Here is a 15,693-nt window from a genome sequence, read left to right as displayed (position 1 = left end):
GAGGGCCAGGGCAGGCCTTGAGGAAAGGAGCTCTTTGCTCCCCGAGGCAGCCAGCCTCCCAGCACTCAGTAAACATCTGCGCAATGAATGAGGCAAAACCCCTTGGAAAGAGGCCATGGAGCGCCCCTTAGCGGCCGGGCTGATGTGAAGGCAGGGGAGACACACAAGTTTGGACTGGGACGCTGGGCGCAGTCGCCATGGGAACCAGTTAGCTCCCTGCCCCTCCCGGGTACCTGGGACTAGGCCCTGCTCGCCTAGAGTGAGGCCCCCGGCATCTCCCCCCTCCCACCCCACTTCGAAGGCAAGCCTAGGGTAGCTGCGAGCCAGCAGCTGCTCTGCTGCAAGGGGGTGGGGGAAGACAGGCCAGGACTGGGAGGAGGACACTAGGGGCAGAGGGGGGAGCGGGCCTTTCAAAGGGATTCCAATTTCTTCTCCTAGAAAAACAGTGACAGAGACGGTGCCGGCCCTGGAAAAGGGGATGTGAGAATCCATAGACTTAGAAACCGTGTAAAGCCACGAGCCCCACTCTGTGTTCTCCTGAGCGCCCAGGTCTCCCTGTAGCCCTGGTGCTGCCGTCCACCCGCACCCCAGAGATGGCTGGTGCGAGGGACTCCGCCCTGCGTAGACTCTGCGGCTCTGCAGGGAGAGGGGAGCGAGGAGGAGCCGCAGCTCACGCCTCTCCCCCCTCTTATCCCCCCCCAACCAGAAAGAACTCGCGACTGCAGTTCAACAAGGTGAAGGTGGAGGACGCCGGGGAGTACGTGTGCGAGGCGGAGAACATTCTGGGGAAGGACACGGCCCGGGGCCGGCTCTTCGTCAACAGCGGTAGGTGACCCCCAGCCAGAGAAGGGGTCCCGGGGGGCGGGCCGGTCGCCCCCCACCCCAGCCCTGAGGAGGCTCGCCCTTGGCCCCCTCCCGCCTGCAGCTGCCATATCAAGCCCCGAGATCTGAGCTGATTCAGAGAAATGCAGTCGAAGCATAAATGTTTAGCTTTGTTATCTGGACCTGGAAGAGCCGCCAGCTCTCATTTTAAATACCCTGAAAACTAAATATTTTGAAATCAAGAGGTGGAGGTGGGGGTGGGGGGAGGATATTTTTAGAAGGCAATTATGGGAGCCTGGGCTGCCAGGAGCAGGGCTCCGGGGAGAGGCAGGTCCGTGGTGTGTGCGATCCGCTTGCCTTCTGCTTTGCTGGGCTCCACGGGGCCTCAGATGGGAGGCTTGGATGTCCCAGCCTCCGGGGGCAGCCTCTGTTCAGGGATGGCAGGCCCCTTCCCTTCATCCCATATCTGCTCTTCCTCCCCCTGCCGTCTCTCCCCAGGCAGCTTCTCGCCCACCACCACCCCCCAACCCACTGCAGTGGCTGAGAATGAAGCCGGGAGAGGTTAAATATTCTGCCCAGAGACAAACTGAGAGCGCGCCACAGGCTAAAAGCACTTGGCAAACAATGCCCCTGGAAGCCCACGGGGCCGTAGTTGGCCTGTTGAATTTCACTCCGGCCTCAGGGCTCACCAGGGTGCCAGGCTTTAGTTGGCAACCGCTAAATAGCACAGCAAAGACCACAGACCCCGCTGCGAGGCTTCGACTGCCCCCATGAGCCCCAGGCTGGGCAGGGCTGCCGCGGGTACCGGGCTCTCCTGCTCCTCCCAGCCCGTCTCAAGCCTGGGAATGCTGGCCACGCTGGTGGCCCAGCACCTGCCACCCCCAGCCAGAGGGGGCAGAGACTCTCAGGTCCACTTTGGATTTGAAGTTTCCTATTTTTCAAGATTCTCTTGGTTAAGCTAATAAGGAGGTGGCCTTAAGTTGGGTTCTTAAGGAATTTTTCAGTTTGGAAAATTGAAATGTCCAGAGGTAGACCTGGCCGTAGACACGGCAGAGTCCAGAGCAGGGGTCAGGACGCGCTCTGCTCCTGCACGTTGGCCTTTCTCTCCTGCCAGATGGGCTTCTCTCACCTCTGGGGAAGGGGCCATGGCCTCAACGTAGCTCCAAGGTTTGCGTCTTCCCAGCACCACCCCAGGGAAAAAAAGAGCTTTGTCTGTTTATACAAAGGATGGATTCCGGTCCGTCATGCACTCAGGGGGAAGGGGTGCCATCCTCGCCAGGCCTGTGGGAGGGCAAGCGGACACTGAGCGGCAGAGTCCCATGAGAGGTGGCCCTGCCAGAGCACACGGCCACTTCCCTGGGGGGACTGCCACGCCAGGCAGAAAGCCCCAGTAGCATCCTCTCCCGCCCTGGGCTTAGAGCCCGAGGCAGGCACCGCTGTGAAACCCTTCATGAGTCGCAGCCCCGCCCCACGTGTGGGCTCCTGTTGGTGCTCAGCCGCCCCGTGCTGTGACGGCGAGGGATCAGACAGATCAGACAGGGGCACTCTGGGCTGGGCCCCGAGGGCTCTGTGCCTCTCATCCCTCCGGCTTGACAGAGCTGGGGACAGTCGAGAGCTGTAGTCTCTGACCAGCTCTGCTATGCGACCTTGAGCGAGTGACACCAGCCCCCTGGTCCTCGGCTTTCCCCTGGGAAGGTGGACGAGATGTGCTCTCTCAGCCCCTTCTCCCTGGAATCCTAGGCTTCTCCGTTGTGTGTCCGCCACCCCGGGCACCAGCTACAGCTGCACGTGCAGACACTGCACCTGCCTCAGCTGCCCTTCAGTGCACTGCAGACAAGAGCCTACCCTTGATGTGGGGAGATGAACTGGGCCACGGAAGGGGACTGGGAGTCCCCCCTGGGGACGTTTTCCCAGGCAGAGATGCTCAGGCTCCTTGTTTACCCACGGAACTCAGCAGACCTGCTGCGGCAACCCCGCCCTGGGGAGGGGGTAGAGGGCGGGTAGTGGCAACCGGCAACCGGCAACCATGCCTGCCCCCCTCTGACTCATCCCAAGGTGGGTTGGCATGGCCCGCCCAGGCCCCAGGGAAGCCAGAGCTACAGGGGTGGGGCGGCCAAGAGAGGGCCCGGGAGGGCTGGCAAGGAGCAGTGGCTGCTCAAGGGCATTGCCATGGCCTTGAAGGGTGAGCAGAGGTTTTCCCCACGAGCAAGGGGAAGGCAGCTGCACAGGCTGGGAGAGCATCGCCACAGCGTCCCCTCCTGCCTGGCCAGTCCCTCTTCGGGGGCCCCAGTAAACTCACTCACAGAGACGCTTGTGGCAGATAGAGGCCTCCTGGGTTGTCCCTTCCCAGGTGTTTGCTTTTAAGTCAGTTGAGGCATCACTTACATACCATAACATTCACCCTTTTTTTCAAGTATACAATTCAGTGGGTTTTAGTATATTCACGGCTGTGTAATCACTGCCACTGATTCCAAGGCATTTTCTTTCCTTGGAAAGAAACCCCGTGCCCACAGGCAGGTGGTCACTCCCATCTCTCAGGTCAGAGCCCACCCTGCTTGCAGTCACAGCGCAGCTGTCCCGAGTTGGCCAAGAGGCCACCGCATCAGAAAGTCCGTGGTGCTTTTAACAATACAATCACCTTGATTCAATCTGCTTCTGGGTCAGAGAAACCGGCTTTCTCATCCCCAGGAGAGAGAACTTGGGACTGTCTCTCAGGGTGGCCATGCAAGTCCCAGGATGTCGGCTTCAGCCCAGAGGATAGACAGGTGTGACCTAGGGTGTCACAGGACCACAGATGTCCTGGAGAGGCTTCTAGGCCTGTCCCTTACCTGGGGGCTTAAAAAAGCTAGCCATTTAATCATGGGCCCACATACATTTACTCTCACACCCTGGGCAAGGCCTCACTCAGCAAGACGCCGTTCTGAGCTCTGAGGGGTCACAGACGTGGCTCCCAACAAAGTCCCCCCCAAAAGGCACGAGGCTACAACCTGAACTCGAAGCATCTGCCTGTTCTAACTCACAGAAGAGGAAAGACAGGCAGCTAACCGACAGGAGAGGGGGCGTTCCAGGCAGGTGGGGGGTGCCTTGAGAGATGGAGAGACCCTTGGTCCGGGCCATGAAAGGTGAGCAGAGGTTTTTCCCACGAGCAAGGGGAAGGCAGCTGCACAGGCTGGGAGAGCATTGCCACAGCGTCCCCTCCCGCCTGGCCAGTCCCTCTTCGGGGGCCCCAGTAAACTCACTCACACCAAAACACTCGTGGCGGATAGAGGCCTCCTGGGTTGTCCCTTCCCAGGTGTTTGTTTTCAATCCTTTCAATCCCCCAGCCCCTGGCAACCAGAATCTACTGTCCCCGTGGACTTATCTATTCTGGGCATTTCCTATTCATCGAATCATAGATGATGTGGCCTTTCATGACTGGTTTCTTCACTTAACGTTTTCGCCGGTCATCCACATTGTAGCAGCTGTCAGTACCTCTTTGGTCCTTTTCATGGCCGAGTAATATTCCATTGTAGAGGTCTACCACGTCTCATTTCGACTTTCATCCATTGGGGTTGTCGCAGCATTCTGGCTGTTCCCACACTGGGGTTCTCTGAGTAACACTGCTCTAACATCTGCGTCCAAGTTTGTGCGTGGACACACGTTTTCTGTTCTCTTGGGAGAACTAGGAGTTGAACTGCTGGGTCACATGGTAACTGGGTTTGATTTTTTGAAGAACTACTAGCTGTTTCCAAGTGGCTGCATCAGTGTACATTCCCAGCAGCAAAGTATGGGGGTTCCCATTTGTCCCCACCTTCACCTCCGCCTGTAATAGCCAACCTCTGTGACAGCCCCTCTGAGGGGACGGAAAGTGGTGTCTCACTGTGGCTTGGGTTTTCATTTCCCTGATGACCTTCCAGGAATGTTTACATTTAGTCAGAGACACTGCTTTACAGAAACGAAGGTACCGTCAGCCAAGGAGACCAGACTAGACCCTGAGGAGGCGGGGGTAGAAGAACCGAAAGGAATCGGTTACACACCTACTACCAGCGTGGAGCACCGTGCCAGACTTTGGGGTCCACTCACTGGTGCACAAGACAGACGCGGCCTCTGCCCAGAGGGAGTTTACATCCTGGTGGAGGAGCTGAGATGTAGGCCGCTAGGAATTGCACAACGAGTTCTTTAATTGGCGGAGTAGGTACTCCACGTTAGGAAGCTGCAAGGAGGATGAAGGGAGGAGCCTGAGCAGCCTCCGAGACCCTGACATTTTCAAAGTTCTGGACAAGAAGGGCCCTGGCTTCTTAGAGAAGCTGGACTAAGTGGGTGTTGTCGGAATATACTGCAAAACAGGGGCAGGCCACGGAACCGCAGAGGTGGCAAGGCCCAGCTTAGACGTGGGGAGGGCTTGGGGGATTTTTCTGGGCACAATGGAAGCCCTTGATCAATGGGCGAATTTTAAAGACCACTTTGGCAGCTTCAAAGCAAGAAGGTTAGAGATGAAGGTGAGAGTGCGGGCAGCAGAAAGGGCAGTGAGGAGGTGAATGCAGCCACGCAAGGAAGACCACGGAGGCCTGGGCTGGGCAGGCGGTGGCGAGATGGCCAGAGGCCCCAGGAGACGGTAGGAAGGCAGCCCTGGGTGACAGACAGCTCGGTGAACAGAGGAGGACCCCCTCCCCCCAAGTCAAAGCTGCCCTCTAGGTCTTGGGTTTGTGCAGTTCACGGAGGGGAGCAGACTAGAGAAGCAGGTGCCTGGGGCCCAGTGCCTAAGAGCGGAGTGTAGGGAGGCTGGCGCCATCCCTGTGGTGCTGCCAGGGGAGCAGCCAGATTCTCCCACTGGGGAGCCCCCCTGTCGTCTTCACATCCCCAAGCACGCGGGGAAGCAAGACGGCCGGGCAGACAAAGGGAGTGGGACGCGTAGCCACAGGAGCCCATAGCTTCGGTGCGGAAACTCTCCTGGCAGGAGCCGTCACCACCAACAGAGTTGGCTGCGGCGACGTGGGGGGGTCGCGCCATCACAGGGGTGGAAAGGCCTGTGGTCTCTGCCCCCCCCACAGTCATGGGGGAGCAGAGACGCGGCCCTGGACGGGCCCAAGTGTGCAGCCGCCTGCTGCTGGCTCCACGCAGAGGCGCAAGGCCTGGAGCCGGGCTGAGACCTCCCCGGCTCGGCCGGGGCCCCCCGCGCATCCTCATGGGGTCATCCGCCTGCCCAGGCCAAGCCTCAGCGCCGACCTGCTCTTCCACCAGGGGCCTGGTGAGAAGGCTCAGCCAGGCGTCGCTATTACCACACACGCTGGACTCCGGGCAGGACAGCCTCTAGGGCCCTCCCAGCAAGGGGATTTTACAACTCGCAGGCGTGGTCACCTCGGCTGTCCCTCTGCCCTGTCCCTTCCTTAGTTCCCTGGGTCTCCCTGACCCAGCAGCAGCAGCAGCATGTGGGTCCCAGCCGGGTGTGGGCTTGAGCAGAGGCGGGAGACGTCAGCAGGGTGGGGCCGGAGGACCCCGGAGCAGCCGCAGGCACGCCGGGGATGGAGGGGAAGGTGCGTGCTGGCCCTGCCCGCTGGGTCTTATCAGCGAGCTCCCCAGACATATACAGAGGCAGAGCTGTGTACACACTCCCGGCCCCGCGCGCCATCTGTCTCCCCGCATGTCTAAACACTGAGAGTGCCCGCTGCTGCCCTCCTCCTCCCCCACCTCTCCCTGCGGGGCTGGTGGAGATCCAGCACCTGCCAAGGTAGGACGGGCCACCTCAGCCAGGTCGTCACTGCCAGGCAGGCAGGAGAGGCCCTCAGAGCCCCCGAGGCTGAGGGAGGAGCAGGAACCCGTCGCAAGCTGCCCAATATGGACACACAGCCTAAGGGGGTAGGGGACCGATGAGACCTGAAACTCAAGGCAAGAATTTTCGCTTGAAACCAGGCTTCTGGACACCAGCCCATTGGGGAGCAGAGCTGTCATGATTTTCATTTAGCAGCAGATCTGATGCATCAGAAGCACCATCTCGGTTAGCAGCCGTGCTCTCACCTAGTGGCCACATCCCGGGTGCCCCCAGCCCCTCCCCAGCAACCCAAAGCCCGGGATGTATAGCCGGGGCTGCCCAAGGCCTGGAGGCAGTAACTGACTAGGTGGGGGAGGTGGGAGCTGCCTGGCCAAACTGGACATGAAGGTGGCCCCGGAGGCTTGTGGAGATGGGCAAAGTGGCTTTTGTAGCATTTCTGGGAGGCTTGTCCCTAGACTGGGGCACAGGGGTGAGAGGTGGAAGCTAGGGTTCTCCCACATCTCAGAAAATGGCCATGCTCCCCTCAAAGCCCAGCTGCCTCCAGCCACACCCTGGCCCACGAGAGCCCAAGCAGCACACGTGGACGTAAGTGTGTCCTGCCAGCGCCCCTGGGACTTGTTCCCCACACAGACCTGGTGTCTCATCCACCTGTAATGGAGCCCCAGAGAGGCAGACAGGGCCCTCACTCCAGAAGACAGAGCGGCACCTGTGAGCCTCTCATACCCTCCAAAAAAAGAAAGCCCTCCCGGCCTTTGGAGGTCTGCCCAGAATGAGGGTGCAAGGTGGCGCTGGGCAGATGGTCAGAGTCACGGTGGCCTCCCCTTGGCCTTGGCGGCAGAGGGACCGCCGGAAGTTCCCTCCCCAGCCATTCCTAGACTGGTCCTCCAGCGTTGACATAGTCCCCGAAGGAGGCGATTCCGGGGGCCCAGAGTGGTCTCAGTGGGTCACTGGCGCGTGTCTCTCGTACCTCCAGTGAGCACCACCCTGTCATCCTGGTCGGGGCACGCCCGGAAGTGCAACGAGACCGCCAAGTCCTACTGCGTCAACGGCGGGGTCTGCTACTACATCGAGGGCATCAACCAGCTCTCCTGCAAGTAAGTGACCAGCGGGGGTCGACGTGCAGGTGGGGGGGGGGGCGCTGGCGCGGACATGGAGGGCTCTAGGAAAAGTGGGCTTCGAGCCACTGGTAAGGGACCTCTCCAAGGGGTGTAGACAGGGAGGTTCGCCCGGCTTCCTGGCCCTCTGCTGGAGTGTAGCGAGATCTAAGCGCCAGAGGGCTCAGGGCTTCTGCTGTCCAGTCTCCCAGGCCCCTCCCCACCCTCCACCGCCCACCCTTTACCAGCACCTCCAGGGAGCTGGGGAGGCCAGTCTGGGCCCCAGGCACCGGCTTCTCCCTCTCGCCTCTCCCTTTCCCATCCCAGCAACTCTCCCAACTGTGTTCCGATGAGCAGGCCCAGGGTGCAGCTCCCCCATTGGTGAGGAGCCGGCAGGGTCAGGACGGGCCAGGCTCCGGAGCCCCTGCAGCTCCGAGGAAGAGGGCTCTGTCCCCTGCCACCGCCTCAGGCCCTGGCTGTTCTCCCTGCCCAGCAGGCCCCCAGGGCCCGATGTGCCCTGGTGGCTGTCTGTGCCTCTCCAGCCCCTAGCCCCCCCGCCGTAGGGTGAGGGGACACTGGCGAGGGCGCCACCCAGGGTGCGGCTGAGTGGGAGGTCAGGGCTGAGGAGGAGCTCCCGCTGGGACTCCCCTGCCTCCCCAGGGCTGAAACCCCCTGCCTCCCACTCCGCCCACAGGGCAGGTGGGCGCACAGGGATCAGGGGGGGCTCATTTGGGCCCAGCCGGGTCTTCTGGGAGCTGGGCCCCAGGGCTTTTGATAGCTCTCGAGTGTGGGAGCAAGAACCATGGGGGTTCCGGAGGACAAGAGGGAGGGAGGCCTAGGTGACAGCTTTGGGTTTCAAAGCAGCCCAAGCCTAGGGCCCTGGTAAGGGGCCAAAGCTGCCCCATTCCCACGGCATCTGGGCAAAGGCCAGAGCACGGAGGAAGGTTCAGAGGCGTCTGCCTGCCCCGCAGATAAGGTCAGATGCGACCCTCTTTTTGGCTCTCCCGGCCTCCGGGCTCCAGCTTCAGAGCCGCAGCCTCCGCCCCGACCACAGCCTTGGCCAGAGACCCCTCCCCGTCACGATGTGCTGACGAAGGCCGCGCCCCCGTCCCCTCGCCCTGAGGCGGGTGATGGGCACAGCCGTGTCTCTCACTCCACGCCCTCCACCTGCTGCCATCTGCCTCCCAGCCTCCCCCACCCTGGACCTCCCCACAGCCACAGCCCAGGGATGTTCTCAGCCCAGACTTGGCCCTCATTCTTCTGCCTCTGGGAAGCTGCCCACAGACCTTGGGGACTTATCCCTGCCTAGAGAACGCTGAGCGCTTTTGAATAGACCTATAGAAACACCTAAGGTTCTAGAATACCTCACAGACACAGCCTAGCCCTGACCCTCTTGTCCCCAACACACATGGCAAGCCTCTCTTCCCGAGCCCTTGGGCCCCCAGAACCTCGAAGAGAACCAGCACTGTCACGGAAGGCAGACCTGGCCCCAGACAGGGAAGGGGTCAGCCACCCAGGTCAGACACGTGCCAGGGCAGAGGGACAAGCGCCCCCAGGCCTCAGGTGCCAGAGCTTAGTGCGGGGAAAGAGAGCAGTGAGCTCTGCGGCCCCCAGAGGGCCCTGCCAGCAAAGCTGCACCCCTAGAACCCTCTGGGTCCCGCCCAGCAAGATCTGAGCAGAGCGCAGGAGCCTGAGCCATTGTAAAGAGGCCGTTTTGTAGCCCCTCCCCGCTGGGCAACTGGGGTTCACTGCTTAGAGCCTGAACCCACACCCAGAACCATCACCTCCCCATCGCCATCCGCCCGGGGTCCCCCCCAGCCAGGGCTCCTGGAACCCACTTCCCTGACTCCCTGAGCCCTCGGGAAGAGGGGCATTCCCGGCAGGGACCGCGGTCAGGAGGGCAGGTCCTCAGAGCCGTGCTGGAGAAGGGCAGAGGGAGGGGGGCAGCGCAGAACCCAGAGGCCACTCTGGGGGTGGGCGAGCCGGGGGGGAAGGGGGGCAGGCCTCTTGGGGTTCCTGACATCACCCTGAATGGAACGGATGGAATAAAAAGGAGAGAACGTAGGAAACGGAACTCACGTCTTAACCATTTGTGCTGTTTGTTTACTTTTTATTTTGATTTTTTTGCATTTCCGCTTAGCTTGGATAATGAAACTAGACTGGTCAGTTTCATTCCAGTTTCTACCAAAAACTCAGTTTTCCTTCCTGGTTTTCTGACACGTGTGGTTGTGTATTGGGTCAGAGCCCTGCGGGGAGTGTTGGAAAGCAGGCACCCTCCGGCCCTGTTTTGGTTGTTTTTTTTTTTTCCCCTGGAATTCAAGAGCCAAAAGACACAGTGTCTGTCACTGATACTGAATTTTGTTTCCAAAAAGAAAACTTAGGGGGATTTGAAAACGGGGGTCCAAATCAAGGTGACCGTCTCCTGCCTGGGCCAGACGGGCCCTCTGCGCTTCCTCGCGCTGCTTTCTCCTCCTCTCTCCGTGTTTTTATAGAGCACGGTTGGTGCGTGACTCTGGGGGACTGGTTCAGGGGATGATGACAGAACAAGACTCTTTCCAGCCCTGTGCACATACCAGTGGCATGCCTCCCTCTGCCATCGGCTCATCTCCCCACCCCTCTGCTCCCCTGCCCTCCCCCCTCCCTCCCCGTGCAGGTGACCCCACCCCGCACCCACCTGCCTGCTCATCCTCGCCGCATCGCCACCCTCATGAGGCCGGAGGTGCCTGGGGCGCACCCTCATCCTCCATTCTCCCGTCCCCCGGGTGAGGGCAGCACACATGGCATTATCCCCAGGCTACCAAAGGGACAAACAGAGGCCCGGGAGGTGGGGTGGGAACGCAGGGAGGCGGCGTCCCAGCCTCTGTCAGCCCAGCAGCAGCCGGTGGGATCTCCTCTCTGCCCCCTCACCCCTGCTCTTCTCCAGCCCTGAGCACAGACCTGCCCGTAGTCAGAGGATGGCACGAGGGGAAGGGCTGAAGCCTGGTACCTGCTGTGCCTCCCAATCTGCCCCTGTTTCCCAGTAACCGGAACCCCAGAGGCTCAGTTCCCTGTTTGAGCGGGAACTCGCCCCCCACGCCAAGGCCAGCCCCTGCTCCTGGCGGATAGGCAGTGTAGCCTGGACCCTGACACCAGGTCCTGGGAGCAGGGTGGGGAGGCTGCCAGCCCACTGCCAGAAGCCCCAGCACCCCCTCAACGAGCAGGGCTACGGAGGGCAGGTTTGAAAAGCCCGCAAAGGAGCCAGCGCCCAAGAGCAGCACAGGGGTCGGTCCTCGGCCGCGCGCATCCCCTTCATTCCACCAGCTTCCCAGGGCGGCGGGCTCAGGACGACATCCCACAGCTCCAGGAGACACGTTCGTGCCCTAGACGGCGTCCACGGCGCCGCCTGGAGTTGTGCACCTCTGTGGCCATGACAGATAGGAGGACACAGTCGGGGTGGTTCCAAGCTGGGGGTGAGGCCAGGAACGCAGGGATGTGCTCCATTCTCCAGCTCCCAGAGCTGCAGGGGTGCCCCGAGCAGCAGCAGAGGGATGACTTTCCCCTTCGTCTCCTCCTGCGGCACCGCCCCCGCTCTCTTCACACACACGTTCCCAGGAGCCCAGCTAATCGCAGACACTGGATACCGTCACACCCATCTCTTATCCCTTTGCGGATTCCAAGAGTCGTTTTGGCAACTTCCTGGGTCTTCATCTTCCACCCCCCAAAATTGCTGCTGCTCAAAAAAAGTCACTCCTATGCCTTTAATCCCCATCCCAGGTGGGAGCAGCAGTTGGCAAGAGCTGAGCGGGAAGCCTTGGCCGCTACCCCTATTTTCCTGGGCTGGGATGACTGGGTGAGGGGTCAGAAAAGGAATACTGACAAGTTGGTAGGCTCCTCCTCCAAGCCGCCCTGTTCAACAGGAGTCAGCTCCACCTGCAGGCTCCCCACCCCCAACTTCTCCAGACCCACTGCCCCTACTCCTGCCCTGTAGCCAGGCACACCTGCACACACTGCGCCCCAAGGACCAGCCTCCCGCCTCCCCTGAGGGAGACGCCAGAAGCTCCTGAGTCTCCAAGCTTTCTGCTCACCCACCACTCCCAACCCTCAAGGCTAAACTAAAGGCCACGGGGGTTTCCGTGTCCATCACACCCAAAGGCCATCACCCCCCTCTAAGTTCAAGGGGCTACTGATGCTTAGCACACACTAGGAACACTAAAAGGTGGAGCACATCCACCTCCTGGGGGCAGTTTACTGTTCTTGACCTGTTATTGCGGGGATACTGGCGATGGGCTTGATTTAAGTTAGAAGAGGCAGAAAAGCAGAGAGCCATCTCTGAGGAGGGGGCTGGCCCTGTCTGTGAGCATCCCTCAGTATCCAGCCTTGCTGGGGGTCAGAAGAGAATACAGGGCTGGGCAGGCCTCCCAGAAATCTACGAGAGGGCCTCCCTTGAGGGGAGAGTGGCAGCCACAGAGCAGAGGAAGTCTTCCTAGGGGGGCAGGATGAGGCCAGGGAGATAAGTGGACAGAGGCGACCATGAGGAAGGCTGACCTCCCACCATAGCCAGGCAGCCGTGCAGGAGCAGGTCATGGGGAAAAGACAGTTAGTTCGTCCCAGGAAGCCAGCAGATTCCGCTGCCTCGGAACAGGCTGCAGAGTCTCCAGAGAGCCTGCTTCTCCTGCCTCCCCCGCCCCCCACCCCGTGATTCTTGCCACCTGCTGCCAGCATCCCCACACCCGCCCTCAGCCCGCCAGCTCGGAGATGCTGGTAGGTCAGGCTCCTCTCCAGCCCACACCTGTTCCCCCACTAAGCTTTTCCCGTGTTGATTGCTCTAGGGCAGCCTTCTCCCTTTTTCTCATCAGAAACTGACTTGCATGGTCACACACACTTGCAACATACTACAAAGTTGAGCTCTTTCCTCCTGCAAAATTTTCATAGCCTTTCTCATGCCAGCGTGCACTGCAACCCTACAAGAAGCCTGGGAGTGGGTTTCCTGAGCTTACGTGGCCACAGCACCCTCTGTGAAAGCAGACGACACCTCTCCAAGGCCCCTTTTGTCTGGGGGCACAGCACTCCCGAATTTCCCTTGGAGCTTTCAGGGGAGCCTGTTCCGGGGATGAGAAAACTGCCAGGGCCCTGGAGAGAAGCCTTTGGTAGGGCCTAGAAGCTCAGAGGTTCCCTGCATGTGGTATTCCAGGAGGCTCACAGCCCCTGCCTGGCACCCAAGGGGCTACAATCCTGGCTTCACAGGGCCCCAGGCAGTCAGAAGGGACGCCTCAGCCACTCTTAGGGCTTTTCAGTAGCAGGTTCCCAGTCTCTCGCCCCTCTCCCCCGCCCCTCGCTTCCTTAAGTCATCTTCTTCCCCGCCCCACGCCCGCTTCCCCCCCAACCTGGAGCCACACCTTTGAGAGAGATTTTAAAGGAGAGTGCCGTGCCCTCCACCCAGCCCTGACTCCAGCCCCCTGAGCGACGAGTGTCCCCGGCGCTCGACTCGGTTTTCTCATTCATCACTGTGCACTTTGATTTCTGACCGACGCCTCGCGGATGATGCCAGTTTGTTCTGTGATTTTTCCCCTTTTCCTTCTCCAGATGTCCAAACGGATTCTTCGGACAGAGATGTTTGGAGAAACTGCCTTTGCGATTGTACATGCCAGATCCTAAGCAAAGTATGTTTGAAGATACAAACACGAGTCCCTGCTCCTTAGAAAGCTTCTGGGTGCAGTCCCCCCACCCCACCCCCGTTGTAGGGCTTAGGGCCAGGGGTGTTGGTTGTTTTGATCTTTGGCTTTTTTTTTTTCTTTGTATTTTGGTTCGTTTTTTTTTGTTTTGCTTTTTCATTTTTTGACCTAATCCTCGGGTTTAAAGTTCAGGGCTGCAGGTAAGGGGCAGTGTGGCAAGGCCGGTACAAGTGTTAACAGTGGCAAGGAACCCAGCTGGCATCGGCAGGAGCCCGTGCCGGGGTGTTGCAATGTCTATGTCTTGCTATCCTGGCTCGCTCTTTCTGGTTTTCTTTCTTTTGGTAGGTGTCCTGTGGGATACACCGGGGACAGGTGTCAGCAGTTCGCAATGGTCAACTTCTCCAGTATGTCTCTTTCTTCTATTTCTCTTCTTCCCTGGTGACTGACAGTTTTTCCCACCCCACCCTGCCCCACCCTTTCCCCTAGGAAGAATGGGGCTTTGCTTAGAAAGATGAGGGGACTGAGGGGGTGTCCTAGGCTCTCTCAGTCTTCGTCGGAAACCTGCGCTTGTTACCCAACCAAACTTGGCTCCGCTTGCCCACCTAAAGCTACACTACGAAGCCGGGTTGTAGAGAAGGAAAGAGAAAGCAAAGAGGAGGAGGGGAAGACGCTCTGCTGCAAGGCGTCCAGCAGAGAACGTGAGGGGCTCCTGGGAAGGGTTTTTAAAGACTGAGCGAGGCGGGTGGGTCACAAGGGGCGTGCCAGCTCATGCTCGATTCTGATTGGTTGAACGTTGGACAAAGTGCTGGTTCAGGAATCTCAATCATCAACCTTCTAGTTCCAATGGGTCTGGGGTCTACCTGCTGGCGGTCAGCAGGTCAGCACGTAGTTAACGTCACGCACCTGGTGGGGATTTAGTGTCTGCAAAACAGCTGAAGGCGCTGATGTTATCTACAGCCCTTGAGGAGAAACCAAAAGCCCTTGACTTTGTTTTACAGTTAAACCCTTATTATTTTGCTGTGTTTGACTGTTTTCCTTCTTTTGGCATTTTCTTACTTCTCTGATTAAATGTGCTCTTTGGAACTGGATGAGGAAGGCCTGGGAGGCGAAAGTTTATCTACAAACAAGAGGCAGGGGTCGCTGGGGGCTGGGGTCTTTCCTGGGGAAGGCCCTGCAAGGTCCTGGTCCGTTTCATGCGGGGGAGACTGATAGCCCCCACCCCCCTGCCTCAGATGTCACTGTACTGCCTGGTCGCAGTAACAGTGAACTCTTTCTGCAGCCAGCCCCAGACCCGCTCAGGCCTCTTCACCACTGGGGTCGGGCAGCCTGGGCAGAATGGCAAGAAGCATTTTCAGAACCTCAGCTGCCTCTAAGAGCCTGTTCGAGGAATGTCAGGCTGCCCTGGGGCTGGGCAGTGAGTGTGTGCACGTGTGTGCTGGTGTGTCGAGAAGAGAAAAACAAGTTCTCAGAAAGCCTGCCTCTGGGGCTAGCCAGGCTTTGTTTTGGTTCGATTTGGGGTGATGGGAGAAAGTGGAAAGGAGGATGGAAGGGAAAGAGGTCCCAGGGCAGTGGTTTCCATGGAGACCAGAGTCATCCGTGCAGCCAAACGTGGCGAGGTTGGGGGCTGGGGGAGGGTGCTGAGAATGCTGGAACAGGGCAGATAAGGACTGGAGGGGACTGGTGACTCTTCCAGGCCTTCTCAAGTTTGAGTCCCCGCCCAGCACTTCATTTGCTTCCTTTCCTCCACTTCTGGGGATGGAGTTTCTGGTTTGCACAATTGCTAAGAAAAGTGTGAGCCCTGAAGCCAAAGTATGAGACCCTAACTGTGGAGCGGTGTTTTTTGGGGGGTGAGGGGCTAAGAGCACTTCCCTCATGTGCCACCAGGTGGAGATGGAGCAGAGCAGAAAAACCACAGGCCGGCCACGGACTCTGTCTGGGGCCCAGCGGTCTGTTGGCCTAGATGGGGGGGCCCTGTCTCCCGTCCTCCAGAGCACGCCAGGCCTCTGCTTGACCCACTGCCCATCTCCTCCTCTCCGGGGAGGCCAGATGGGTCCCATGGGGAATTAGAACCAGGTTGATGGTGCCAGGCCATGGAGAGGTGGGGCTCCACAAAAGGCTGAGGGCAGGACCCAGGGGGCCATTCTGGTAGCTGTTTGGAGAAAAGCCTCCTGGGAAAGGAGGCTTCCAGTCCTCCTCAGACTACACCCCAAAAGCCCACACACCCCCAGCCCCCAACCAAGAACCTGGAGGCTAAGACTTGGAGAGGAGAGAGGGGCACTGGGGAGGAAAAGGCCGGTCAGCCCCGATGGTCAACTATCTTAATAGAGGCCAGGGAGGAAGGCTCCAGGGATAAGAGCCGAGCCTGTGGGCCTGTGGC

At 59.6% G+C, this 15,693-nt stretch overlaps 1 protein-coding gene across 1 annotated transcript in view; it reads left to right on the top strand.

The window, feature by feature from the left end:
- NRG2 (neuregulin 2) overlaps positions 1-15,693 on the top strand; it is a 164,346-nt gene that overhangs the window by 133,095 nt on the left and 15,558 nt on the right. The window contains exons 3-5 of the mRNA XM_021084879.1: positions 707-825; positions 7,545-7,665; positions 13,228-13,304. Of these exons, the coding sequence (XP_020940538.1) occupies positions 707-825; positions 7,545-7,665; positions 13,228-13,304 (317 nt within the window). The remainder of the gene's footprint in view (positions 1-706; positions 826-7,544; positions 7,666-13,227; positions 13,305-15,693) is intronic.

This window comes from Sus scrofa, chromosome 2 (assembly GCF_000003025.6).
Source record: "Sus scrofa isolate TJ Tabasco breed Duroc chromosome 2, Sscrofa11.1, whole genome shotgun sequence".
Classification (NCBI taxonomy): domain Eukaryota; kingdom Metazoa; phylum Chordata; class Mammalia; order Artiodactyla; family Suidae; genus Sus; species Sus scrofa.
Note: the sequence above shows the minus strand (reverse complement) of the source record. Positions and strands in the feature narration are given on the sequence as shown.